Genomic DNA, 26,319 nt, shown 5'->3' on the forward strand with positions numbered 1-26,319 from the left:
GCCACATATCTCCCCGAGTTAATATTGATTTTACAATCACCAAATTCGTTTGAGTTCCGGCGCGACTCCAAAAGGGGAAACTCACTTTTTGGGGCAACATGAATCTAATAAAAATATTTCAACAAACTTGAACTAAGGATTTGGCATAAGCATGGGTATCGAAGGGAATCAGCAACCATGGATGATAGTTATGGACATCCTACAAAGAAGGCCAAGATAGATAGTGCAGCAGGACCTAAAAAGAGGCTTCCTGGGAAGTCACTTGACTACAGTATGGAATTGAATGAGAATACGAATTCGCCTAATACCCACATTCCAAATCCAAAGAATAAAAGACGAGGGGCTCCTCAGATACTGAATACAATCGAAGAGATTGATCTAGGGAGAAGAAAAAAAGCCATTTCTATATCGGACCTCAATACAATGAAGAAGCAAAGCAAAAAGGCTGGAGTGCAGACAAGATACGATAGTGTTATAGAGCTAAGGGATGAATCAGACGTATCAATAAACAGTTCCTCGCCGTTAAAATTATTACGCTCGAGTCAAGACTTCAATTTTGAGTCTCCAAAGGCTGGCAAACCTGAGTCTTTACAAAGAAAATCCGGTTCCGATGACAATGGGATTTATTGGGAAACCACTCCTCAATCGGCTAATGGACCAACTGATGCTACTTTCAAAAATGACGAGACAATAACGAACGAGCTTAAGCTCCCTTCCTCACCTCTGAGAAACGTAGCAAAGAGGAACCAATCGACGGATTTGGTAGACTCATTGGTTGACCCAGAAGTAAAGAGTCTGATGGAAAAATATCGAGGAAATGAGCGTTTAAAAATACGGCCTCAACCTTACAAGAGATACAAAAGCGTGGAATCAAACGAAAAAAGTGATACACAAGTCCCTGAGAAGAAACTATGCATAAAATCCAAAAACGACTTGATTAAGGAGACACATAATGATCAAATTGATTTTTCTGACATGTTGGCTCAAATCGGGTCAAAATTAATGACTTCAGGATATCTTAAAGTTGATGAATCTGAAAATAAAGAATCTCTCCACGAAGAAATCACTACAAGCTCCAATACACATGTTTTGCCGGGAGTATCCCATGAAGACGTGCTAGGAACTACTAGCGCCCATACAGATTGTTCATCCAGCGATGCTTTTAGTGATGAAATAGATGTAAGTGAAGTTTTTGCACAGGCAACTCAAGTTCCAGCGACGCAACCACCCATTGGTAACATTGATAAAATGTCCTCGGATGATCCATTCAGTGATGACGACGAAGATTTAATGGACAAAATAGAACTAGGCTTGACACAGAGGCCGGTCGAAGGGTGCCGTCCCATCACTGACCAAACCGAAGTTGAAGTTTTTGAAACTGATTCTTCTAAGCTAATGAAAGATATGGGGGCAGTCAGTTTGACAGAGGCCAAAACGAATAAATATAAAGGAATGATCAGCTCAAGACTTCAGAGTTTCAGGAGTAACGATAGTGCAGAAAGTTTACTGAGATCTTTTCAACTGTTTGATGAAAACGAAAATAGAGCCAAATCATCAATACATTGTGATTATATGAAGAGGTTCCAAATAAAACAAGTCCAACAAGGATCTTTTAAAAGAGGTGCACTGAGCCAAAGACAAATTATCTTGACATGCCTCGACGACGATGAGAATTTAATAAAGATTATGGTAAGAGATCACTGGACTGAACTGGATTTTCAAATAAATGATATTATACATGTGGTGTTGACGCATGAGGGGAGCAGCTTCCAACTAGTTGACAAAGATAGGAATTTGCTGATATGGCATCCAGACATTCTAATTTCTGCAACCCGTGTATCTGATGCGGTGGAATGTTCAAGAAGATCACTAATAAGTCATAAGTTCAATGGACCGGGTGAAGTTTCAATTCCATTCATTATTGGTAATATCACGCATAATCTATTTCAAAAGTGCTTACTCCACCGGTGCACGGAAAAGGAATTTGTGGAGAACATTATTGAAAAGGAACTTGAGGTTAATATTCTTGATATTTTTGCAGCACGTAAATCTAAGCAAGATATCAAGGAAATCATTGAAGAACACTTCTTGTATATCAGAGAATGGATTGATGAATATATGGGTAACGGTTGCAAACACCCGCCCCTTGGTGGTTACAGGCCTAAACCAGAGTATAAAGCTACCAATATCTTGGACATCGAGGAAAACATTATGTCACCAATCTTTGGTATCAGAGGCCTAATTGACGTTGTAATTGAAGCACAGTTGAAAGATGGAAGAAAAATTGTTGTTCCTTTAGAAATCAAAACAGGCAGAGAATATTCCTCCAATAGGGCACAAGCTTCCCTATACACCTTACTTGTTAAACAAAAATACAATGTTAATTCATTCTACGCAAGTCTTGCTTACACAAAAATACATCAGTGCTACTTGGTATCTGTATCTCGAAACGATTATATTGGTTTGGTTAACATAAGAAATCAATTATCCAAATATTTGGTTTATGCAGTTACCCAGCTTCCTCCAATTGAAAGCGATGCTCCTTGTGAACGATGTTATAGTAAGGAGCCCTGTTTTATACTAAACCAACTTGCTGAAAATGGTATACTCCCGGAGAACAACAACATTGATAAGGCACAATATGATATTGTGACATTGGGTTTGGATAATGAGAGGTATAGGTCATTCTACCATCATTGGGACAAGCTCATAACCAAGGAAGAAGGGTTGGTAAATTTCTCTAAGACCGATTTATGGAAAAAATCATCCCAATTTAGAGAAACTAATGGGGGAAATTGTGTTGGAAATTTATCCGTAGCCGGCTGTGAGTATAATTATGCAAATGGTCAATACGTTTATATATTCGAGAGGGATCCTACAATATATCCTGCAATTGTTTCTAGCCACCTTGCAAGAAACGATCGTGTTATACTAAGTGATGACCAAGCAAATTTTGCAATAGCTAATGGATATGTCAAACATATAAGTGCAGATGCGATCGCCATTGTCACCAATAGAAACTGGGCACATTCGGCGTTAAGATTACCTGGATTTAATAAAGAAGCAAACCAAACATTTAAGTCGGTTTTAGTTCCTAAAGGAACGGAACATTTTGTCGAATTACCCGAATCTGTTAAAGCAAGAACGTATAGGCTTGATAAGGATCAAATTGCCCAAGGAATGTCTTTAGCTAGGTTTAATCTCTTGAACCTATTTTTACCAGATGGTGATATTAGGACACGTGAACTCCTTATTGAGAATGATAGTCCAAAATTCAGTAATATACCCCAGTTTGACTATAGTGCTATAAAAGAAACTCTAAACGCTGATCAGTTGAAGGCAGTTGATGCAGTCTCTAAAATAAATGATTATTGCTTGATATTGGGTATGCCGGGGACAGGGAAAACTACTGTCATTAGTAGTTTAATAGACTGTATTGTAAAAAGTGGTTATTCTGTTTTGATAAGTGCATACACTCACTCTGCCGTCGATAATATCTGTGAAAAACTGATCAAAAACTCCAGAAATAGAGGTGAACCGTTAAACATGTTAAGAACAGGAGTGTTGTCAAAGATACGTCCTCTTGTTCAGCAGTACTGCATTTACAGTGAAAATTACAGGCATGAAATCAAAAATAGTGATGAATTTCAGAAAACAATTGATCAATGTCCTATTGTTGCTACCACATGTTTAGGTATAAGCGATATTGTTTTTGGTATGGGTAAGAAATTTGATTATTGTATTATTGATGAAGCTTCACAGGTTACTTTACCTATCGTTTTAGGTCCAATAGCAATGGCTGATAAATTCGTTCTCGTTGGGGACCATTTCCAACTACCGCCTCTTGTTTTACATCCGGAAGCTAAAGCAGAAGGTTTAGACCTGTCATTATTTCAGATATTGAATGATTCACACCCAGAAAACGTGATTGAATTGACCAACCAGTACAGGATGTGTGCTGATATAATGTCTTTGTCAAATGAGCTGATCTATGATGGCCGTCTCAAGTGTGGATCAGAAGTTGTTGCAGCTCAAAAGCTGATTATTCCCAACATCACGGAACTACCCATCGCCGGTACTTACGTAGAAAGACTCCTAGAACCTGAAAGGAGAGTTATTTTCGTTAATGAGGATGAAGTTCCAACTATTCATGAGATCAGTAGTAATGATAAAATCGAAAATCCTGGGGAAGCCAAAGTCATTAACACACTTATCAAAACCATGTTGGCTGGTGGTATAAATCAAGAAGATATAGGTGTGATGTCCTTTTACAAAGCCCAGATGAGGCATTTTTTTACAGCATTATCCAAGTTCAAGGATCTTGAGATCCTTACTGCCGATAGATTTCAAGGTCGTGATAAAGATGTCATTATAATCTCATTGGTCCGAACGGAAGTGATAGGGGAGTTACTAAAAGAATGGAGAAGGGTCAATGTGGCAATCACTAGGGCCAGATGCAAGTTAATAATCTTTGGAAGCAAAAAGCTACTTGATGGTTTCGAGCAATTCGAAGGATTTATGGAAATGATTGAGAATAATGGTTGGAGTTACAACCTAACCAAAGAAGACGTGCAGGGGATTTCAATGTTAGATCATAAGCTTGATGTTATCTTAACAAGTATATATGGCACACAAAATGAGAGTTCAACCCACGCTTTCGCTGACGAGAGCCAACAAAATAGTGTTAGACGGTTAGACCTTTCCAGCCGTGCAATTCGGAGAACGAAGATTTTGAAGTATGTAATTGACAGTTTATAGAATATATAGATTTACATAAATTACGGGATCTTTCACATGCCTGTAAAGCTTCCTGATGTTCCTTACCTCGTACAACCTAAAGATGGTGTTTTACTAGGACACAAGCTTGATTAATAATTGAGCTATATAGTGGCTGAGTTCTGTGCCTTATTTAGTAGGTATGCACGTTTCCAATTCCAATATTCGATTAACCTCTCACATGAGTATGAGGCATAATCGAAATCTATATAAGAGATTTCACTTTGAATACATGCCCATATTCCCCAATATAATCCGGGCATACCATAATGGTATGCAACCTCATTAACCAGATGTTGAATCGATACTTCCTTTACATTACCCGAAGTAAAATGTTTCGAATATGGATTGAGTGTTGGGTCGCTAGAGTGGAAGGAATTCAAGTAATTTTCACACCAATTCCAAACAATTGGATTTTCATAGCTTCTACTGGCTTTATTATATGTGAATTGTGGGATCCTTGATTTGTCACAATCGAAACCTTGCCATTCCATAAAGTGATTGGCAATATCAAAAGCACGGGGAGCAGGCATCATGTATTCATAATCTATAAAAGATACAGGGTTTTTTTCATACTTCTCGTATTCTCGTGCTGATGCTGCTATTTCAGGTATTATGATGTTTCCCGATAAAAGGTCGTTATGTGAAATGACATTAATAGAAGTTGAGCCGATTTCATTTTGCAACCATCTCACTTCATTGTAAAGGATAGCTTTTAATTCCATAGCTGACTGTTCCGTTGCAATATCCATATTTCGCAAACATAAATCAAGCATCGGTTTGATCATTGGTAGCTTCTCTATCCAGTCTAAAAGGACAGACCAAATATCATCTTGTGAGGCTTCTCCCGCTTCACAGTTGAATTTATGTCTTAATTTATTCAAAGATTCGTCAATTTTATTAACATCAGTAATTTTATGTAGACAGGCCAACTTAGATGCAATTAAAGGATATATTGTGTTGTTGGATAGCTGGTCATATTCTAGTGAGCTTCCTTCAATGAAGCCATAAACCAAGCCATTTCCAAATCTTGCATGGATCGGAGGTGCAAGATTAAGTGAGTTTAAAACTAAGTGGGAAACAAATTCACGATCCCTATCGATTATCAAATCTGTACCGTTTCCGTAAGTTCTGACTAGTACGGTTTCAGCCATATCTGTGTTTGGGTTACTATAGCAACACTTAAGCAGCATATTCGTGATACCGCCAGTTAATTTCTTGATAGATACTTTATCGGTTGCTGTCCAGTGTGTGAAGATGTTCAGCAGCAATGACTTTATTTTATCGTTTTGAGCTGCATTATCAACGAGTGGTATAAAATCATTGGGTAAATAAATTGCATGTGATTTATAATTATCCAAGAGTTTGTGAATGGTATCAAAGTGTTTATTGTTATCTGCATTTTGGATACTAATATGATCTGTAACATTACTGTTAGTGGCCATGCTGGAAAGATGGGTGGACGAGGGATTTGGTGAATCAAACGAAGATACGGTCTTGTTATTTAAAAAAGAACTGTAAATGGGATAATCGTGTCCTAGATTCCCTATGTTAGGAACTGGCCTTGGTGACGATCTTCCATTGGTACTTGCATTGCTGTGGTTCTTTGAATTCGCATTTCCCAACTCGTAAGGTAGAAAATGCAAATCGCCGTCGGTTAGTAAACAGTATGACGAATTTGACTCGTTATCAGTCAAAGTGCAATCAGGTGTCGCTATTCTGGGAGGAATGGAAGACATAACTAAAAACAGAGTTGAACAACACAAATTTAAAATGCTACTTCGGAAATTAAGGGTAATATGATGGCTCTCTCTCTAATGTATCCTTGGGTAATCCCGTCGTAAAAATTGAGAAAAGGGGAACAATCTATATGGTTAAAGAAGGTATGGGTATCAAAATTCAAATTTGTGAGATGCCTCAGCATTTGAGAACGACTACCACATATTTTTCACATGCTAACGTAAAAACTAAAAAAATATACGTTTGAATCGACAACTGCAGGATTCGAACCTGCGCGGGCAAAGCCCAAAAGATTTCTAATCTTTCTCCTTAACCACTCGGACAAATTGCCAGTTACGTGTTTGATTATGTTGCGGTTATACTCAGACTGTGACTATGTTTCACGTGACACAAACAATTGCATGTTTATTGTTTATTTTTATTTTTTTCCCACATTTTAGATTTGAGTATTGTTTCACAGTATTGAGAGAACATATAGGTTGACTAAAAAAAAAACTGGCACCTCTTTTGGTTTACCATAGTTTTTAGCTTTATGCCAGGTATTGATATAGGCAATTTGAGTGTTAATCAGTTAGGCTACAAACAAACTACAAAAACGTGAATATCTATCTTAGATCAGCCCTTTACAGTAACAAAAAATACCATTCACATGAATGTCTGGGTTTCAAAGAGTTATGAACAAAAGGATACCCAGCAGTTACTGAAACTTGGTCTCATGTCTGAAAAACAAAAAAAAAAAACCCATAAAGGATTTGGTGTTTGCCGTATTTATCTGAACAGATAAGAATCTCGAATAAGAGAACAAAAACTAGGGGGAGTCAGTAGTCTGAGTAGTGGCTCATTAATTTTTCTTTTCAAGAAGATGTACTCTTGGATGAGTTTCAAGAAAAAGCCTTACAACCAAAAATTGTGACGTTTATATCAATAGTTTCCTCCAAAACATTTTCCCTTTTTTACTCTTCTAAACTCATCTACGTTATAAAGATCTTATTAAAATAAGAAAAAAAAAGCGTAAGTTTCTTTGTCTTAACATTTACTCAGATATAAGACGAAAAACTGGTTTATTATACGTCTGAGCTCTACTATCGTGACAATCACGTACCAGGAAAATACAACCACACTAGTTCTTGACAGAAACTACTTTGAAGAAAGACTGGTTAAATAGAACTAAAAGCGTTCATCCACAGAATGATGATTTGTCAATACAATAGGACAATTTAATAGGAATAAAATGGGCAATAAATTAACCTGAAAAATAAGGCAATTTTTATTATTATTATTATTATTATTATTATTAAAAAAAAAAAAAGGGATAATTAACCAATAAAAAGAAAAGGGCAACTAATTAGTAGAGAAACAAATGCAACTATTGATTCTGTCGCAGTTTGTCTTTAGCAACCACATTTTACTTTTGAACATTCTCTCGCAGTGGTGAGCAAAAAAGCCGTATTTGGTAAATTCTTTAAACCAGTAAAAATAGTGAATGCTTTACAGGAATGGGACAAACGACTCTTTGGAATCAGATCCAGCATTGTACTACTGACTTTCACTTGTAACTGACTGACCTCTTTTTCTTTTTTTTTTCAATTTATTTAATTTGATCCTTTTATGTGGTGAGAATTCTGTTCAAGTCAAAAGACCTACTCCTTATTTCCCATGTACCGTATTAACAAAATTGTAGGAATGGATTTGAGTTCTTCAACTACAGGATTGTAACCCGTTGGTCAAAATAGGTCTCTTCCAACAACCCTTGGGATGTTATAAGCAAAACTGCATGAACATATCTGAAATGGTAGTTTCAATATGAGATTCTGTCTATACCTCGGAGATAAACTTGAGTAGGGCATATAAGAGTAAGGATCTCTCACTGGGATTTTCATATAGAACTTTTTCCGTTCTCTCGATTTTGTTGCACATCAATGGATTAAATCTTCTCCACTTTTATCTTTTCAAAGGTCTGCATCGTCCACCAAAATCCATTCGTTTTATAACTGAGTGACTGGGATCAAACAACCGTGAGGCATACACTATAGAATGTCATTCTTTAGATCATTTTCCTCCAACAGTTCATCAACGACAGTGAATTATCCCAATTTATCAGGTAATAAGTCCAAATATACTCCAACAGCCTCCACACCACCAACCAAGAAGTCTTTAACTTACATTCTCAACACAGATACAGATAGCTATGCAAATGGCAACCATTCGATTGGCGTGAATTCTCTAATTTACAATAAAAACGACCAATGTCTTATTTCTGGTGGTCGAGATGGGCAGATCTCTGTTTGGTCCTTTGATGAGGCAAATGGCGATGATGAAAACCGTACAGATTATGGATATTCTCAATTAAAGAGTCGAGATGATGTCAAGAATTTCATTAATTCTAATCTTGAAAATGATTCTGAAATTGCCAATATAGAGGAAAGTATAAAAGAGGGGTTGACGTCATTTCGTATCCGAGAGAGCACGTTGAGACCAAAACATTTGTGCCATTCTGAACTACATCACTTTGGCTGGATTAATGACTTGAAACTATTGGATAATACAACAACCGTGGCTTCGTGTTCCAACGATTTATCAATCAAATTATGGGATTATCAGAATGATATAAAACATACACTGGGAACACATGACGATTATATTAAAAAGATCGCCTTTACCAATTACTACAAAAATCAATTGGTATCAGGAGGTTTAGATAAGATAATCAAAATTTGGGATGTTCAAAAGGGTGAAGTTATAAATTCACACTATTTCACAGAGGTCAGCCACTCAGTTTACTCGCTGGATACTCATAATGATTTAATAATTGCTTCTGGTCCTTCAAACATTGTCACTCTTTTTGATAGGCGTGATTTTACCAAACCCATCAAACAATTTATAGGGCATACAGATAATGTGCGATCTTTGATATTGAAGGACCAGTGTTTCCTCTCGGGTTCTTCAGATACCACAGTGAAGCTATGGGATTTACGTACCACGAGGGTTTTGAGAAACTTTGATATTCATGATACCCCTGTATGGTCTTTACACGTTTCGCCTGATGACAATGATATTTCAACATTTTATTCAGCAGATAAAACTGGTATTTTGATGAAGACAGATTTAAGATCTTCGGATTTGACAAATTCTGCTCAAAGTGGATATTTGCAGTATAAATTGAACGAACAGTCAGGCATAACCACGGTAGTTGCTGATGTGAATTTGAATCATACAATTGATGAGCCAGCCAATAGTTCTTCATGTGGCATAAACGATATTGTCGAAATCCCACAATTAGGCACTGTATGGACAGCTACTTCTTCTAGTATCCATAATACGAACACAAACTTTATAAATAGTTGGTGTATCCCCGATACAACTAAATTCATTATTCATCAGAGTCTTTTGTTGAACAAGAAGATTGCAAAACTATATGGACATGGTGAGAACGAAGGCAATGGTGAATCAAAATCAATAGCGAGTATTCATGACACGGATGATTTGGTGAGTCAGCTAAGTGGTGATGATTTGGACCATATCGATAATGCGCTATTTTCCAATACACCGGGGTTGGATAACATATTTGACGATGCTAAAATGGCTAATGATTTAGACGGCGGTGTAGACTATTCTGGTATTAGAGAAGGTGACGATGATACCAGCTCCTTGGAAACAAGCAATTTATCTGGCCAGTCGTACTTACCAGCCACTTGCTTTATGGGATTATTAGGGAACTTAAATACACAGTACTTGATGTATGATGATTCAATTATCGAGGAGAAAGATGAGATTAACCAATATGACCCCTTTACTGAGGTAGATACTGAGTGGGTATCTAGTAAGACTAGGAGGATTTCAATCAACAATCACTTTATTGCTGAAGAAGAGATGATTTTAGTTCCGTTTAATGAAAAATCAATCTCCAACATTGCAGGTACAAGCGGACTAGTAAAATGTAAAGTTTTGAACAACAGAAGACACGTTGCAGCGATGGACCAGAGCGGGTGTGTCTATGTATTTGATATTCTATTAAATAGAATGATCCAACGTGTTGACTCGACGTTGTCTGTAAACAGTATCCCCTCAGTGGAACATGTTTGGAAGCAGGAACAAGATGAAATTATTGAAGATCCGGATTTCTCGTTGTCAGAGAGATTTGAAGCGATTTGCGAAAAGATACAAACACAAGAGACATTGCCACCTTGGTGTACAGCACAAGTTAAATCTGGCAAATTATTTATCACAATTAAGGAAAATGATTTCTCAAATTGTGAAATCTACGGTGATGATTTCCAAAATTATTACGGAGATGTCATGGGAAGCGGAAATCCACCAAGGAGAGTTAATTTAGGTAAGGTTTTAGTGAAATCGATGTTCGGGGGTTTTGTCAATACCACCCTTTCCAACCATAACATCGAGCTTGAGCCTGTTGAAAGTTATAGTTCTCTTTCGAGTAAAGACTCAACACAAATTAGTGTTATACAACCACCTCCACCACCTAACCATGTGAAAATTCCTCAGCCGGCACCACAGACACGTAATAATGCACTTGAGAAAAGTAGTAAAAGAGGATTATTTGGTCGTTTGAAAGGCAAGAAGGACAATTCAACATCTAGTGTCAATTTAAACACCAGCTCAAATTCCGGTACCTCTACACCCAACTCTTCACGCCCAAGCACTCCAATTAATACCCCTTCAAATATTCGACTGAATAAGTATCTGGAGCGCATCCAGCAATGCCAGAAATCCAATGAATTGATTAGGTACTTAGAGATAAACCCTGACATGATGTCGTATATGAAGATGCAAGAAGGATGGGATGAGAGGGAAAGGGAAGACAATAGAATTCCCAGAGTGGATTATCATAATGACAAATCCACCCTTGTAATTATCAATGACGAAGTCACTCATGAATCAAGACCTGCATTCAGAATACACCTTGAAAAAATTGTCAACGGAACATTGAGTGATAAAGAAACTGAAAAATTATTAGAGAATTTACCTGTATGGGTCCTTAAAGGATTGGTTTTCCACATATATCCAATAGCTTCAATGCCTCCACAAAAGATCGGATTTACTGTAGCACCTGAAGAAGGGAGTGGATTAGATCAAATAGATGGTGAAAAATTGAGATTGAATTCGGTCGGATTATTACGTATCTCAGGTATAGCAGAGTTTATCAAGAATAAGTTACCTGGCAATGATACTGTTGAACTTACATGTAAGGGCCATCAGCTTTCACCAAAGGATACATTGGGTACTATACGTGCCCGTGTATGGCGTCAGGGTGGTGATGTTGAATTTATCTATAGGAAGCAATAATGTAATTATATAAGTTACAGCTCCTAGGTCTCAAATTCTTCTAGTCTATTATTATATACAAATTGATAGGTAAAGCAGTTGTTTCTTTTTGTCTTGTTTTGCGATTTGTCCTTAACTCCATCCATTTCAAGGAGTTAAAGGAAATAAGGGAGATAAAACGGACTTTTGGTGAGAATGTTTTCGAGGTAGCATAATAAGGCTCGGAAAATCAAGATAAGTATAAATACCCACAAAAAGATATCTACAGAAAGATCATAAGTAATGCAATATATAGTGTTCTTTGTCAGAGTCATAGAAAAAAAAATGACGTCTTTACCTCCATCCGAATGTTGTGCCAAGGTTGCATACCAACAAGGAACACCTTCAGGTCATATCGAGATTATTTCAACGTTGAAGTGCTATGTTTCTAGTAATTACACCACCAATTCCGATAAATATTTGCTAATTTTCACAGATGTTTTTGGTATTGAACTACTTAACAACAAATTACTAGGGGATCATTTTGCTCAGCAGTTAGGCTACCCAGTTATTATTCCAGATATTCTTTTCGATGATCCATTATCTGAAGGAAGCACTGATTTCCAAAGGTTTTTTGCAAACCACCCAGTTGATAAGACAAAGAAATGTGTTTTTAATTTTTTGTCCTCTTTCAAAGACACCTTCCCCCATGCAACGTTTATTGCGGGAATTGGATACTGTTTTGGAGCCAAATATCTATGTCATCACTTGACCGAATCCGGAATTATAGATGTTGGTGCGTTTGCGCATCCGTCGTATATCGAAGAAGATGAATTTAGCATGATCAAGAAGCCCTTACTTATATCAGCCGCAGAAAATGACCCTGTTTTTACACGTGAGTCAAGAGTGAAATCTGAAGAGATTCTAAAGTGCCTGAACATTCCATACCAAATTGATTTGTTTGGTGGTGTTTATCATGGATTTGCCGTAAGGGGTGATCTTTCCAAGAAACAAGTCAAATATGCCTCTGAGAAGGCATTCTCCGATGCCGTTTACTGGTTCAAGTACCACGCAGAGAACTGAATATTACTAAATTATATACTTGCTAGCTAAAAAAAAGTTCTCATGGTAGCATCTTTTACTGGAAACATTACTTTTAACATGAGAATAGCAAGTATATGTATATATTTTTTATATATTTAAGATATTTAGAGAAGTACCGTTTCTGTAGGGAAGACAACACAACTAGACCTGGAAACTGCACTTATTCTTACAAAATATATAATCCCATTCAGTAAATTCGGTTGCTACCATACTAAAACGAATAGCTACATGAACAATTCTGCGAGAGAGAGAGAAAGGGAGGGGGGTCCCTGATGTATACTATTCTATATGTTTGTCTTTTTCAGGTGGTTTTTATAACTCCTACAATTATTGTCACTTGTTACCGGAACATCAAGTAGGAACCCAGCTACCTTAGAAGCTTGTCCCGTTAGAAAAGCATCCGCTTCTCTTTTCTCTGAGCTTCCTCCCTTCTCCTATGAAAGTGGTTGAGTTCTTTACATATAAAAGTCGATATGCGAAAAATTTTTTTTTTTTTTTTTTCCTTCGTGAACATGAATTTAGAGCAGTTGTCAACATGCTGAAATATCACATACATTCCCTATTGATTTTTTTCTGTCTTTAGAAGCAACAAACAGGGGAAACATGGAGGACGCTGATAGAGTTACATCCAGATTATGGAGAGCATACCGTACCATTAAAGAGATGGTGTCAGACCGTGGATACTTTATTTCCCAGGAGGAACTAGAGATGTCGTTGGAAGAGTTTAGGGAGAAAATCTGCGATTCCATGGGTATGCCACAGCGGAAACTCATGTCATTCCAGGCAAATCCACGCCAGGAAGCACAGGAAAAATATGGAGATCTAGGCCCATTATGGGTGGAGTTTTGTGACGAGCCTAGTGTTGGTATTCAAACAATGAAGAATTTTTGTGCACATATAACAGACAAGAACTTCTCGACTGGGTTATTCATTTACCAGAAGAACCTAACTCCAAGTGCAACCAAGGCTATAGCTGCTGCGGAACCTGCAGTTATTGAAATTTTCCAGGAAACTGATATTATTGTGAATATTACCCATCACGAGCTTGTTCCAAAGCACATCAGATTAAGTAATGAGGAGAAGAAAGATTTATTGACAAGATACAGATTAAAGGAGTCGCAATTACCTAGAATCCAAAGCGAGGATCCAATTGCTAAGTATTTAGGGTTGAAGAGAGGCCAAGTTGTGAAGATTATCAGGAGATCTGAAACTTCTGGTAGATATGCATCTTACAGAATTTGTTTATAACATAGAAAACCTTTTAAAATATATACTATATTGTACAAAACTCAACCAAATCATTTTAACGTTGCACATATGACTGAGTCTTGGATACCGGTCCACCATTTGATGTTTTCAAGAGTTACATTTTGTCCTGGTGATACAGAAACACCATTCTCACCAAGAAAGACAGGACCTATAGTAATAATGAGTGAATCGACGAGTTTGGGTTCTGTCAGCAGGGAATTGATTATATAGGCTCCACCTTCAACCATGATGCGAGGTAGGCCCAATTCATGTAATTTCTTCACTATGATCTCCCATGGGAACCGTCCATTGACGCATTTTAGGTGCACAACATCAAACTCCTCTGTACTCGATGAGTTGACGTCACGGGAAACAACAATGAGAGGTTTCAAACCTGTTCCGTCTGTGTAATTCTCCACTATTTTAGAGCCTGCAAGTTTAGAACTACTCTTAAAATGCGGATCAATGATGACAGGCCTTATTTTATGTTTGTTAAGGTTGTATCTACAATTTAAAGAGGGGTTGTCAGCAAGAAAGGTCGATATTCCAATGACAATAGCATCATGATGTGCTCTAATATAGTGTGTCATGGTTTTTGTCTGTTCATGGGAAATAACAGTTCTCAAACCAGGACCAGCTGATACTCTACTATCAAGTGATTGTGCATAGGTCAATGTAAGAAATGGCTTCTCACCAGGTAAGTATTCTTCTAGAAGATGTTTGATATCCTCTGGAAGTGGTAGCAACGCAGACATTGATGAAGAACAACAACAACAATAACAGCACACAAAAGGCAACAGGAAACTAACACCCAAACTGCTGATGAGATAGTATGAGAGGAAATTCAGATTTGAAAACAACAACAGCAGTAAGTGTTGCTGTTTAGGAGATAGGGGAAATAAGACATGCTCGAAGATATCGGAAATAAATTTTTCACCTTGTAACTATTCATGTTTCTCTTTTTGCCCTTAGGGATGTTATCTTGAGCCATTACATATATAACAAGGGCTTTCTCACTAGCGATAACGGTATATCTAGCTCTATCTCTCAAGATGCCGTTCCCACATATATCACACTCGGCGATGATTAGAACTGTACCACATATCACGGTTGCTCCCAAACTTTCTTTGCAAAATTGTTTGACTAGAGGTAATGTTTTCCAGCACCCAGAGAGTAGGAGTAATAGCAACAACGGTAATGGCATTCATAGTATAAAGAAGGAGAACAGGAGCAAGAGGTCAACACAGAGGCGTTTTTATTCTACGTCGTCATCCAACAGTGCCACCACAAGTGCACCAGATTTTCAGAAGTTAACTGAAGGCATACCAAAGCACCAGTTGCCATATTATAACCAGCTATTATCATTTGACGAATGTCTTGCACATAATTCATTTTTTGATCCGAAAACAGGGGATGTCCCTGGGGGTACCGCTCAATTTTGGGACGCTGTTGAAAGGATCATGCCATTATATGAGGATCTATTAATCACTGGGGAATTAAATCAGCGTCGTGTTGACGAGCTAATTAGCCTGTTAAGAAATGGACTTAGGATGCACAGATTCGAACTATCCAAATTAAGAAAGAACGTTGACAGAGATTTGAATAGTCCATTACAACAAATGCAGGAGTATTTGAAAAAATCATTGGTCAGAATCAGTAATGATCTACTCAGCCAAGAGAAGAACGGTATATATGAGAAGAGAATGGCGATAAGTTCACGTGGATTGACCAATCTCTTTAAGGCCTTTACTGACATGGGTCTAATTGATGAGGCAACACTGATTTGGAATAGGGGAAAGAAAGATCCCAAATTACATTCGTTATTTACAAGTGAATCAGTACTTGGATCAGTGCTCACCCTATTAATAGAAAACAAGGAATTTGATTTCAGTGAGATCTGGTCCATCTATAAGACAATCAAGGATCACAAATCTAAAAACGATATTATTCATAGTGAGTTACAAGTTGCAATGATCCGTGCATGCTTGATGAAGGGTAAGACTGATGTAGCATTAGACATTTTCAAGGAAATCACCAGTGATGTGTTGAACTATTACCAACGCAAAAACATGGTGTTACCGGTTGCTGTTAAGAATTACATGACTATGGCCCATTTATCATTTATTGGATATTGTCAAGATTACGAGACAGCCAACATTTTTTTCCAAGACTCATTTGAGAACGAAATGCCATATTTGACGCCAATCCAAATCAACTATGTGAAAAAATTCATGTACAATACATGGGTCAACACAGGGGATTTTGAGAAAGTGACCAAGATTTGGATCAAAACATGGGACTATTTTGAGAAGCTGGGCAAATCCACCACGGCCATTTCGTCATCATTGAACGACTCTTATTTAGAGATATTTTTCAGTAAATATTCTGTATTCAACGATGATGCGGCCATTGCACTCAAAGATTTGTTGAAACAATACAATGAAATCAAGTTCATGGATGAGCCCTTTTTCAACTGTTTAATCACAAAGTCGCAGAAATGGGGGAATGTCAACGTCTTCCGGAGCACAGTCAAGGTAGCGGAGTTGTACAACTTCCCCAAGACAAACGTCTATCATCGGTGTGTCCTCAAGGCTAGCGGTTCCGTGAAGTTGCCCATTGAGGAGACGTTTGGATTGTTCAGAAAGTTACTACAGTCCAACGTGCAGTTGGGATCGAGGTCAATTGGGAATGCCGACTGGTTTGCCTTTAGGGACGCTACGATTCATTCCAAAGAGGTCACCAACGACAAAATAGATCTCTATTTTAAAGTGCTCAAGCTCTGCTGCAAGCATTTCCTTAATGCACGTAACTTCCGTTTGTACATGAACCTCGACGTGGGGCTCGACAAGAGGTATGCCAGTGTCTACGAGGAGATGGACCGTGTCAACGTTGACGGAGTGGCCATTCCTGAGCTGGAGTGGTTTTCCGAATGCGGTGACATTGTCAGGTACTGGCAGGACCGTGGCGTCTCCCTATATTGAATGGCATGTCTTAAATTATAGTTCCTACTTTATCGTTTCCAGTCTTTTCCCCATGCACGCTGTCACTTGTTTTTCTCTCTTATTCTTATTCTTCTTCTTCTCAGTTCCAATTTCAGTTTTGATTCCCAATTCAGTTTCAGTTTTAGTTTCCGTTTCAGTTTTATTTAATTTTCTAATTTTCTCTAATTTTCTTTTGTGTGTAGAAGAAAAAAAAAAAAGTTTTAAACGAAAAAAGAAAAAAAAAAAGGAAAAAAAAAAAAATCTTGAAAAAGTGTAGAAAATCGTCAAAATTAAGTAAAAACTTTAAAAGGACACCATTTTCTCATTTCCGCCTATTTTCCTCTTCTCTGAATTGACCATTTTCTCATTTCCCGTATTTAAATAAAGAACAACTGAAAATGTCTATGGAGAGCACAATGAATGCCATGGATACAATGGATGCGATGGGTCCGATCAACGGCAGAGCAGAGACCAATACCAGTGCAAATGCCAATGCAAACGTCAATGCAAATGCCAATGCAAATGCCAATGCAAATTTGAATACAACCACAGCTGCCAATGTTAATGATGGTGCAAACACCAATGGAAACAACAATGTAGGTGCAAACACACACACTGCTACAAACACAGCTGTAAACGCACACACCGCTGCAACGGCTAGTACCGGTGCAAGTGCCAACATGAATGTCCACTCTTCCACGACGTTTGCAAACACGTTGCAAACCACTGTGGAGAGTGGGATTCCCATCAAGAGAGGCAGAGGCAGACCCCGCAAGTACACGCTAGAGGAGCGGCCGTCCCGGCCCAAGCTTCCTCCTCTGTATGATGCCGAAGGGAACATTATCAAGCGTAAAAGAGGACGTCCTAGAAAGCAGGTTGATGACACCGGCGTGCAGAAAGTCAAGCGGGGGAGAGGCCGACCACGTAAGGATGGGTCTATTCTTGGAGTGGGAGTTGTTGGTGGCATTACGCATATTGGCCATGGACACGAGGGTGAACAGAGCCACAATCACAACCACAACCTCACCCATAACCCAGAACATACAGATGCTTCCACCGTGGCGAATGCCGTCAATGCCGTCAATGCAGTGAATGCCGTCAGCGAGGCCAATAAGGGAGGCGTTGGTGTGGAAGTGGATGTGGATGTTGGCTTACACGGAGAACACCAGCACCAACACCAGCACCAACACCAACACCATCAAGAACATACTCATGAGCATCAACATGATGAACACGAGCACGAGCACGAGAATCTCAAAAAGGACGAGCAGAGTGAAAATGTTGATGACGACGATCTCAACCTGAACCTCAACTTGAACTTTATGGGTCTCTACCCCGGTAACTAGCCAGGCCATGGGGATCTGTGGGTCAAAGCAAGCACAAGCGGAAGCGCCTAAACAACAAGGGAACGCTCCTGGCACACGGAATGGGAGGAGTGCACACCCTCAGGGTGGGAAGAACAGGTTCCCCACGGAGACAAGACGGTTGGGTGCCAGTGAAGAAGTTGGAGTTGGAGGTCTTGACAAGGAGGCGGCGACACCCAAGGAGATGGCTGCACGTGCCGCACAGGAGAGAAGAGCCAGGTAGTCATGACATGGATGGTGCCGAGTTGATGAAGTTGCTATTTGCTTTTAGTTGTATATATGTCTATGTATATTTATATATATATATGTGAAATATACGAAACGTATCCAATGTATCCAATGTATCCAATGTATCCAATGTATCCAATATACGGAATATCCTATATATGCAAGTTATCCAATGTGTAGAGCAGATGGGGTGCACTTTAATTGTGCATGTCTTGGATTGGTGAGTAATCTCAACGTCTTCAAACCCACACCTTGAGCTTCCATCCCACCATGGTTGTTCTGCTGGCAAAGGCAAACACCGTGGCACAAGCGCACGTGGCCCCTGCAAAGATGATCATGTGGTTGTAGTTGGTAACAGTCTCCTCGTTGATGAATTGCGATCCAATGGGCATGGCAATCAAGTTTCCAAAGGCCACAAAGAAATAGGCCGTGGCATACCGTTGGCCAAACTCGTTTGTCTTTGAAATCTGGGATATAACCACGGGAGTGATGGAATATGCACTTCCAAATACGATACCGTAAACAACGGCAAAAGCAAAATATCCTCCGAGGTTGTAGTAAGGTAGCCAAATGGCGTAGAAGGAGATCGTCATGACGGCGAGTATTCCAAGCATGGTATTATAACGTCCGATTTTATCACTCATATAGTTCAAAATGACTTTTGCCGGTATACCACTGGCATTCATTACAGTGACTATAATATAAGTGGTTGATTCACTGACTCCACGAACACTACCATAGGTTGCAATATAGGTGATTGCAATAATAATGGAAAACTCTTCAAGAAACAAGCCAATGACAAGCAATGTATAGTTTTTCTCCTTGAAACTTTTCAAGTTGATCATGTGTTTATAAGAGTCCATCAACCTCTCCCATTTTGTCCCCTCCTTGTCGACGTTCAACTCCTCACTTCGGTCCTCAATGAGAACAAACGCCAGCATGAGAAGAAACACACAAATCGACGCCATAATGACCATGGTCTTTGTATAACCCAGTTTGGGATATAACGACCGTAACATGATGGGGAAGTATACGGAGGAGACATTACCGCAGTTGGCCAACCCAAGTGCCAAACCTCTCCTTTTCCAAAACCAATGGCTGACAACTCCGAGTAGTGGAGTCATAAGAATGCCGCCCCCAATACCGGTGCAGAGCCCAAAGGCAAGGACAAATTGCCACAACTCCTTACAAAAGGCCGTAGCATACAAACCACCACAGTTCAACAAAGTACCGGCAACAAGGACCCATTTGAATCCATAGACATCGAAGATGGGACCAGTTATGACTCCCATTGAGAGGTTGGTGAACATGTACAAGGAGAAGACCCAGGAAATGCTCGACATTTTCTCATTGGCCAACTGATGTTTGGCAATGTACAACTGAATGGAGGCCATGGTGTCCATAATTCCAAAGACCGTCATCAATCCAAAGAAAGCACCCAAAACAGTCAACCAAGCCTTTCTTCCCCCGTCGGGGAATGACGCCGTTTCCTTATGGTATGCAATCAGAGACTGCTGTTCGCAATCGTCCTTCTCCAATCGTGAGTCGACACTTGATACGTCACTGTCCATAGTGGCCACTATTGATTAAAGAAATACCCTATACTACAGAGGCAAAAGAAAGAGTCTAGAATATAGAGTAACTGAATATACGATTCCTAATTGTGTAGTCTATTATCAAAGAGACCAATCTAGGGTAAACTGTTCAACTGGTAAGAGTCAGATAAAAAAAAACAAAAAAAAACATTCTCCATATGTCCCTGTCGTTTGTTGTCTTTGATTGTTTTTTTTTTTCCTTTACTTTTATTTGTCTTTTTTCCTTTACTTTTCTTTGTCTTTTCCATGTCTTTTATTGAATAACCGTTTCCTCCTCCTCCCTCCCCCGGCGTCGACCTGCCTAATGCGGAAATATAAAAACGGAATCTCAAGTTCCGACGGAAAAAAAACCCACGTTTCCGCGGCTTTCTCCGCGTGTGGACTTTTTCCGTGTAGAAAATGAAATAAACACCGACATACTTGGAGTAATATAATAAGTATGATTATTTGGATATACCAGTGTCTATTTAAAAATACGATAATATGGACACCTATATGTGTATCTACATAGATGTATATTTATATAAGGTTCAGACACAACACTGGTACATTAATCCTTCATACACTGACATGTTTGAAAGGGTGATTTGTTTCTCCAATGGTTCACTGGTGGAATTCCGCGGAAATGGCAAGAACAGTTTCCCAATGAGGAAGGAGTTTGGGAAAGGAGGAAGATGGTGGTGATGGTGGTGATGGAGGTTACAAGAGAGACTCCCTTGAATTGAACACGGCAACTGGTGAAGAGAGAGGTATTGGGCTGGATATATACATTTACATTTCGGCAAATATACATTTACGTACACAATGCTGGAAGAGTACGGACAAGCCATTTTAAGATGGAAAGTCATGGATGTCGTCTATGTGTGTATTCTCATTGTGGCAGACACCTTCTTCTTTGAACAAATCAGTCCCTTCCAGAGACAGTTTATGATTAACGACCCAACGATACAGCACCCCTTCACTGTGAGAGAACGTGTCCCGGCAATGACTCTGCTTGCATTGATGGTGTCTGTCCCCCCGCTCATTATAGTGGCGGTCACCTTCTTCACCGTCCCAAAGAGATTCAGGATACAAGTTGTTTACATCTCCATCCTCTCCCTGTTTCTATCAATGTCCACCTGTGTCATGGTGACAGATATCTTTAAAAATTGGATTGGCAGATTGCGTCCGGATTTCTTGGCCCGTTGCCAACCAAAACAGGGTCTTCTCAATAACGTCTATTATTCCGCAGTGGACGCTTGCACAACAGATAACTGGCAGAGGCTCCTGGATGGGTTCAGAACAACACCTTCCGGCCACTCGTCAATGGTATGGTCCTCCTTTGGTTTCATCTCCCTGTGGACATACTCCCAACTGAGCATCTACTCTCACGCATTCACTTCATCCATTGCACTCACTCCTCTACTCTACTGCTTCTACGTGGCCTTCTCTAGAGTCCAGGATTACAGGCACCACTTTGTCGACGTTTGTCTCGGCTCCCTCCTAGGCGCAACCATTGCTTATTGGAGTTACACAAGGTACTTCCCTTACCCTTGGCGACACGAGTCACACGTGCCTCTCATGCTGCTGCAAGACTCTCCAAAGAAAGACTTTTATTCAGAGCTGGAATTCAACAATGGATACCTCCCTCCTCCAGCCCATGACTTCCAGTTACCCGTCTAGCCCACCCTCTCGTTCGATCCGCTCAGAACGGTCCCTCCACAGCCGCCTTAACTCCCTCTCCTTCCACAGGAGGTACTCATCAGTATCACCTCCGTTTCGATTATCGTTTCGATTATCGCTTTTGTTACCGTTATCGTTATCGTTATCGTGCTTCTTGTCTTTGTCTGTGTAACCATTGTCTTCCTTAACATATCCCCTATACTCCTCGTCTGCTAACTCCTCTTTAACAACACTGGCCTGTTTCACAGGCCTCTTGAAAACAGTCTTCTTGATAAACCTTTCCCCACTGCTACTACTGCTGTTACTACTACTACTACCGACACTGGCGTCACTGTCGCTGTCGTTCTCGCAGTCATTGCGCTGGCCGCCCTCCTTATACCTCGCACTCATTCTCACAGCTAAATCCGTCTCCTTTATTTGCAGACAAGACCCCGGTTCTGCTAACGTTAAAAGACGAATATCGTCTCTCTCCTCAAAAGTCTACAAATTACATACACTGTGTTGCCGTTAATCAGTGCATAAACATGAAAATGCTAGCCTCACTGGAATGAGAAGAAAAAAAATTTTTTACCTGTCTATAATTTTTCACTCTGTATATTGAACTGCATAAAACTCTTCACCAAGAACTCCTTCCAAGACTTAAACACTTGCGTCTCTTCTGTTCAAACCAAGAGACTCTTGAAACACCGGATACCGTCTACATTGGAACCATGTCAGCAATATATAAGGCGCTCAGACCGTCAAAAGAGGAGAAGGACTCTAAGGTTGGCAAGTCCACACGTGCTAACAGACAGCGGGTCTTGTTGATTTCGTCCAGGGGTATCACCTACCGTCACAGACACTTGATTTCGGATCTCCAGGCACTGCTCCCACATGCACGGAAGGAGCCGAAGCTGGACACCAAGAAGACACTTTATGAGTTGAACGAGATTGCAGAGTTATACAACTGTAACAACATTATGTATTTTGAGTGTCGTAAACACGAGGATCTCTACATGTGGCTCTCCAAGCCACCGAATGGGCCAACGGTGAAGTTCCACGTGATGAACCTGCACACGCTTGACGAGCTCAACTTCACGGGTAACTGTCTCAAGGGATCGAGGCCGATCTTGTCCTTTGACAGGTCATTTGACATGGAGCCACACTGGCAATTGACCAAGGAGCTCTTTATCCACCAATTTGGAGTACCGCCACAAGCGAGAAAGAGCAAGCCATTCATTGACCACGTGATGACCTTCTCTATAGTTGACGGGAAGGTGTGGGTGAGAAACTACCAAATCAACGAGCCTGCCAAGGTCCAGGAGGACGTTGGGGACGTTGATGAGCTGACGTTGGTGGAGATTGGGCCACGGTTTGTGCTTACGCCCATTGTCATTCTAGAAGGGTCATTTGGAGGACCAAAGATCTACGAGAACAAGGAGTATGTTTCGCCTAATGTTGTCCGTGCACAGGCCAAGTTTGTAGCTGCTCAACATGCCAGAGAGAGACAAAACCAGGCACTGGACCGCAAGGCCCGCAAGAGTGCCCAGGTCTTGGAACATGATCCACTATCGAACGAAGTGTTGTTTAACGAATAAGTTGGGTTATATAAATAGGTATATATATATATATATATATGTACATATATTATATATTTTTATTTTCATATTTCCATATTTTTATACACACAAATATTCATATATACACATATTCATATATACACATATTCATATATATACATACTCATATACTCGTATATCTGTATCATCAATAAATAAATAAATAAATCTCTATCAGTGTCCCACTCCAAAAACAACTAGAGGTGTTTCTCTAAATATGCCTTCACAAAGGCCTCCTCCTCCTTAGAGGATGCGTTGATTTCTGCCTCCTTCTTAACAGCTGGGGCCCATGGCTTTGGAGCTGCAAGTAGAACAACGGCTCCAATGGTGGCCAGCGAGAGGTAGTGTGGAGGAATAGAACGGCCTAGTAAGTTGTAGTTAGCACCCATCGTGTCTATGTGTGTCTATGTATGTGTAGATATGTTCAATATTGCCCTAGTTTAGAGAATCTTTAACCTATAATGGGTTAATATAAGCTGAGCGTAGTGGCCATTTCAATGTTTCTCTGTTTCGCGTCCATTCGTTTCCCATGGCAATTGGCCCTTTTCAGGTCCAGAGAATATCGCCAATAAAGGAACGGGGGTGTACGGGTGGGACGGGTGGAGGCGCGTATTGGAAAAGGAAATTGGGTAAAATGGAAATATAAGGAAAAAGGAACAATATAAAAGAGTCCAATTTATCATGACAAGAGAAAAGAACAAGAGAGAAGAACAAGAGAAAAGAACAAGAGAAGCCATTGGAAACGATTGACATGAGGGGATACACTACGTTGGCCAACACGGGGCGAGCGTTTCGAAAGACACGGAAACTAAGAGATGGGGGCGGATTGGAGGAGTTTTTATTTCGGGGGCAAGTGATGCAGGTTTACCGGGACATGATGAGAGAGGTTTATCTTATTAAGGACAGCCAAGTGCGGAACGAGGTGAGGCGGTATGTCAAGGACGAGTACCGGAGCACGAGCCATGTGAGTGATTTGGAGACCAGACGGAGTTTGCTCATTGGCGGGATACGGAACTGGCGCAGTGTTGCCAATAATCTGGGTTTGTCCAGGACGGGCGGAGGTGTTGCTATTCGAGATGGAATGGACAGAGACAAGAATGTGTAGTTGCAGAGACGGAGATGATACTCGAGATGGAATCGATATAGACAATATGTAGTTGCAGAGGCGGAGATGATACTCGAGATGGAATCGATATAGACAATATGGAATCGATATAGACAGTATGTATTCATACAGACGGTGATGATACTCGAGATGGAATCGATATAGACAAGAATATGTAGTTACACAGACGCAATGATACATGGAGGAACCACTCAGTATGCGTCACTTAGACGAGTATCACAGAAATACGGTATACTGCAAAGAGACATCAACGCTTCACCCATGTTGGCATCTTCCTGGCCTTCTTTTTACCAGGTTTCTTTCTCTCCACTGAACGTGGGTCTCTACTCAACACGCCAGCACCAGAGAGTCTCTGTTTCCAAAGAGGGTTGTGGATTAGAAGGGCCTTGGAGAGTGCCAGTTTAAGAGCATCGACTTGACCCGTTGATCCACCGCCCCTCACCAGGGCATGGATGTTGAAGTTGCCCTCTTGTTCCACCAGCTGTAAGGGCAAGACAACCTTGAGTCGGTCCTGCAGTTTTGGGAACACCTCGTTGAGGGCCTTGCCATTGACCATCACTTCACCCGTCCCCCGAACAAGGTACACCTTGGCAGAAGACGACTTTCTGCGACCAACAGCAACGGCCCTTCCCTTGTCGTCCAATTTCGCCTCTTGTCTTGACTCGTTGATGGAGGTCGTCTTCTTCGAGTACTCCATCAACAACGAATTCATCTCGTCGCTTCTGAGCTCCACGTCAATGGCATCGAGCCTCTTCAAGATGGTAACCAACTGTAGATACTCGCTCTCCTTGAGCAGCTCACCTCCGGCCTTCTCCTTGTACTGCTTGAACTTGAGCCATGTGGTGCTGGCGCTCTTGCGGTCAAAGGGGAGCGTCGCATGCTTGTTGAGCACCTCCTGCAAACGGGCCATGTTCTGCTCATGGTACGGGTTTCTCGCATAAAAGGTTGGCATTGATGGCACAATTCTGGTCCGTTCGAGCTCGGGAATAAACCTCGACGTTAGTGGGTTGTTATGCAACGGAAGCTGGGGCTTCCAGATGGTGGCAAACACCCTCGTTCTCTGCATCTGTAACGGCGTCACTCTCATTGGTAGTGGGGATGCAACAATACCGGGGACAATGTTGGTCTTTACGGCAAGTGCTGGTGTTCAAATGTAAACCCTTCAAGCATAGACTGGTTGGATTTTTCATCGATGCGTGCTCGCCTTCTCGTGCACAAAAATTTTATTAATTAAATAGGTGGAGGGGTGCACGGGTGGGTTGGCTTTTGTACTTTGCTACGATATTAACATAATATAATAAAACTATTGTCGTTACGATATTAACATAATATAATAAAACTATTGTCGTTACGATATTAACATCAGACAATAAAACTCTGTTGTTACGATATTAACATCAGACAATAAAACTCTGTTGTTACGATATTAACATCAGACAATAAAACTATTGTCGTTACGATATTAACATCAGACAATAAAACTATTGTCGTTACGATATTCAGATAACACAATAAAACCAGATTTGATGGTTATCATATTGTCGTAACTATTATTACAATTCTATTGTAGTTACAATATTCATATAACACAATACAACTCTATTGCAGTGGCTGCACTAGCTACATTAGTCGCAT

At 40.1% G+C, this 26,319-nt stretch overlaps 14 protein-coding genes and 1 non-coding gene across 15 annotated transcripts; 9 read left to right on the plus strand and 6 right to left on the minus strand.

Annotated features, from left to right (window-relative positions):
• Positions 1 to 177: 177 nt before the first annotated feature.
• Positions 178 to 4,758, plus strand: C5L36_0D01180 (uncharacterized protein; the record flags this gene model as incomplete). Its single annotated transcript, XM_029466997.1, has 1 exon — positions 178 to 4,758. One exon carries the CDS (start codon positions 178 to 180, stop codon positions 4,756 to 4,758), a length of 4,581 nt encoding a protein of 1,526 aa, XP_029322857.1.
• A 122-nt stretch (positions 4,759 to 4,880) lies between these two features.
• C5L36_0D01190 (uncharacterized protein) lies at positions 4,881 to 6,515 on the minus strand (the record flags this gene model as incomplete). Its single annotated transcript, XM_029466998.1, has 1 exon — positions 4,881 to 6,515. The coding sequence occupies one exon, from the start codon at positions 6,513 to 6,515 to the stop codon at positions 4,881 to 4,883; it is 1,635 nt and encodes a 544-aa protein (XP_029322858.1).
• Positions 6,516 to 6,765: 250 nt separating this feature from the next.
• C5L36_0Dtrna9S lies at positions 6,766 to 6,847 on the minus strand. The gene has a single exon. It is a non-coding gene; the product is annotated as a tRNA-Ser (tRNA).
• Positions 6,848 to 8,550: 1,703 nt separating this feature from the next.
• Positions 8,551 to 11,820, plus strand: C5L36_0D01200 (uncharacterized protein; the record flags this gene model as incomplete). The annotated part of the gene is made up of 1 exon (XM_029466999.1): positions 8,551 to 11,820. The coding sequence occupies one exon, from the start codon at positions 8,551 to 8,553 to the stop codon at positions 11,818 to 11,820; it is 3,270 nt and encodes a 1,089-aa protein (XP_029322859.1).
• Positions 11,821 to 12,081: 261 nt separating this feature from the next.
• On the plus strand, positions 12,082 to 12,861 carry C5L36_0D01210 (uncharacterized protein; the record flags this gene model as incomplete). Its single annotated transcript, XM_029467000.1, has 1 exon — positions 12,082 to 12,861. The coding sequence occupies one exon, from the start codon at positions 12,082 to 12,084 to the stop codon at positions 12,859 to 12,861; it is 780 nt and encodes a 259-aa protein (XP_029322860.1).
• Positions 12,862 to 13,485: 624 nt separating this feature from the next.
• C5L36_0D01220 (uncharacterized protein) lies at positions 13,486 to 14,130 on the plus strand (the record flags this gene model as incomplete). The annotated part of the gene is made up of 1 exon (XM_029467001.1): positions 13,486 to 14,130. One exon carries the CDS (start codon positions 13,486 to 13,488, stop codon positions 14,128 to 14,130), a length of 645 nt encoding a protein of 214 aa, XP_029322861.1.
• A 50-nt stretch (positions 14,131 to 14,180) lies between these two features.
• On the minus strand, positions 14,181 to 14,885 carry C5L36_0D01230 (uncharacterized protein; the record flags this gene model as incomplete). The annotated part of the gene is made up of 1 exon (XM_029467002.1): positions 14,181 to 14,885. The coding sequence occupies one exon, from the start codon at positions 14,883 to 14,885 to the stop codon at positions 14,181 to 14,183; it is 705 nt and encodes a 234-aa protein (XP_029322862.1).
• A 297-nt stretch (positions 14,886 to 15,182) lies between these two features.
• C5L36_0D01240 (uncharacterized protein) lies at positions 15,183 to 17,111 on the plus strand (the record flags this gene model as incomplete). The annotated part of the gene is made up of 1 exon (XM_029467003.1): positions 15,183 to 17,111. The coding sequence occupies one exon, from the start codon at positions 15,183 to 15,185 to the stop codon at positions 17,109 to 17,111; it is 1,929 nt and encodes a 642-aa protein (XP_029322863.1).
• A 398-nt stretch (positions 17,112 to 17,509) lies between these two features.
• Positions 17,510 to 18,457, plus strand: C5L36_0D01245 (uncharacterized protein; the record flags this gene model as incomplete). Its single annotated transcript, XM_029467004.1, has 1 exon — positions 17,510 to 18,457. The coding sequence occupies one exon, from the start codon at positions 17,510 to 17,512 to the stop codon at positions 18,455 to 18,457; it is 948 nt and encodes a 315-aa protein (XP_029322864.1).
• A 485-nt stretch (positions 18,458 to 18,942) lies between these two features.
• Positions 18,943 to 20,274, minus strand: C5L36_0D01250 (uncharacterized protein; the record flags this gene model as incomplete). Its single annotated transcript, XM_029467005.1, has 1 exon — positions 18,943 to 20,274. One exon carries the CDS (start codon positions 20,272 to 20,274, stop codon positions 18,943 to 18,945), a length of 1,332 nt encoding a protein of 443 aa, XP_029322865.1.
• An 828-nt stretch (positions 20,275 to 21,102) lies between these two features.
• Positions 21,103 to 21,960, plus strand: C5L36_0D01260 (uncharacterized protein; the record flags this gene model as incomplete). The annotated part of the gene is made up of 1 exon (XM_029467006.1): positions 21,103 to 21,960. The coding sequence occupies one exon, from the start codon at positions 21,103 to 21,105 to the stop codon at positions 21,958 to 21,960; it is 858 nt and encodes a 285-aa protein (XP_029322866.1).
• A 710-nt stretch (positions 21,961 to 22,670) lies between these two features.
• On the plus strand, positions 22,671 to 23,537 carry C5L36_0D01270 (uncharacterized protein; the record flags this gene model as incomplete). The annotated part of the gene is made up of 1 exon (XM_029467007.1): positions 22,671 to 23,537. One exon carries the CDS (start codon positions 22,671 to 22,673, stop codon positions 23,535 to 23,537), a length of 867 nt encoding a protein of 288 aa, XP_029322867.1.
• A 218-nt stretch (positions 23,538 to 23,755) lies between these two features.
• On the minus strand, positions 23,756 to 23,947 carry C5L36_0D01280 (uncharacterized protein; the record flags this gene model as incomplete). The annotated part of the gene is made up of 1 exon (XM_029467008.1): positions 23,756 to 23,947. One exon carries the CDS (start codon positions 23,945 to 23,947, stop codon positions 23,756 to 23,758), a length of 192 nt encoding a protein of 63 aa, XP_029322868.1.
• Positions 23,948 to 24,309: 362 nt separating this feature from the next.
• On the plus strand, positions 24,310 to 24,663 carry C5L36_0D01290 (uncharacterized protein; the record flags this gene model as incomplete). Its single annotated transcript, XM_029467009.1, has 1 exon — positions 24,310 to 24,663. One exon carries the CDS (start codon positions 24,310 to 24,312, stop codon positions 24,661 to 24,663), a length of 354 nt encoding a protein of 117 aa, XP_029322869.1.
• Positions 24,664 to 24,931: 268 nt separating this feature from the next.
• C5L36_0D01300 (uncharacterized protein) lies at positions 24,932 to 25,771 on the minus strand (the record flags this gene model as incomplete). Its single annotated transcript, XM_029467010.1, has 1 exon — positions 24,932 to 25,771. The coding sequence occupies one exon, from the start codon at positions 25,769 to 25,771 to the stop codon at positions 24,932 to 24,934; it is 840 nt and encodes a 279-aa protein (XP_029322870.1).
• Positions 25,772 to 26,319: the final 548 nt, after the last annotated feature.

Source organism: Pichia kudriavzevii, chromosome 4 (assembly GCF_003054445.1).
Source record: "Pichia kudriavzevii chromosome 4, complete sequence".
Lineage (NCBI taxonomy): Eukaryota > Fungi > Ascomycota > Pichiomycetes > Pichiales > Pichiaceae > Pichia > Pichia kudriavzevii.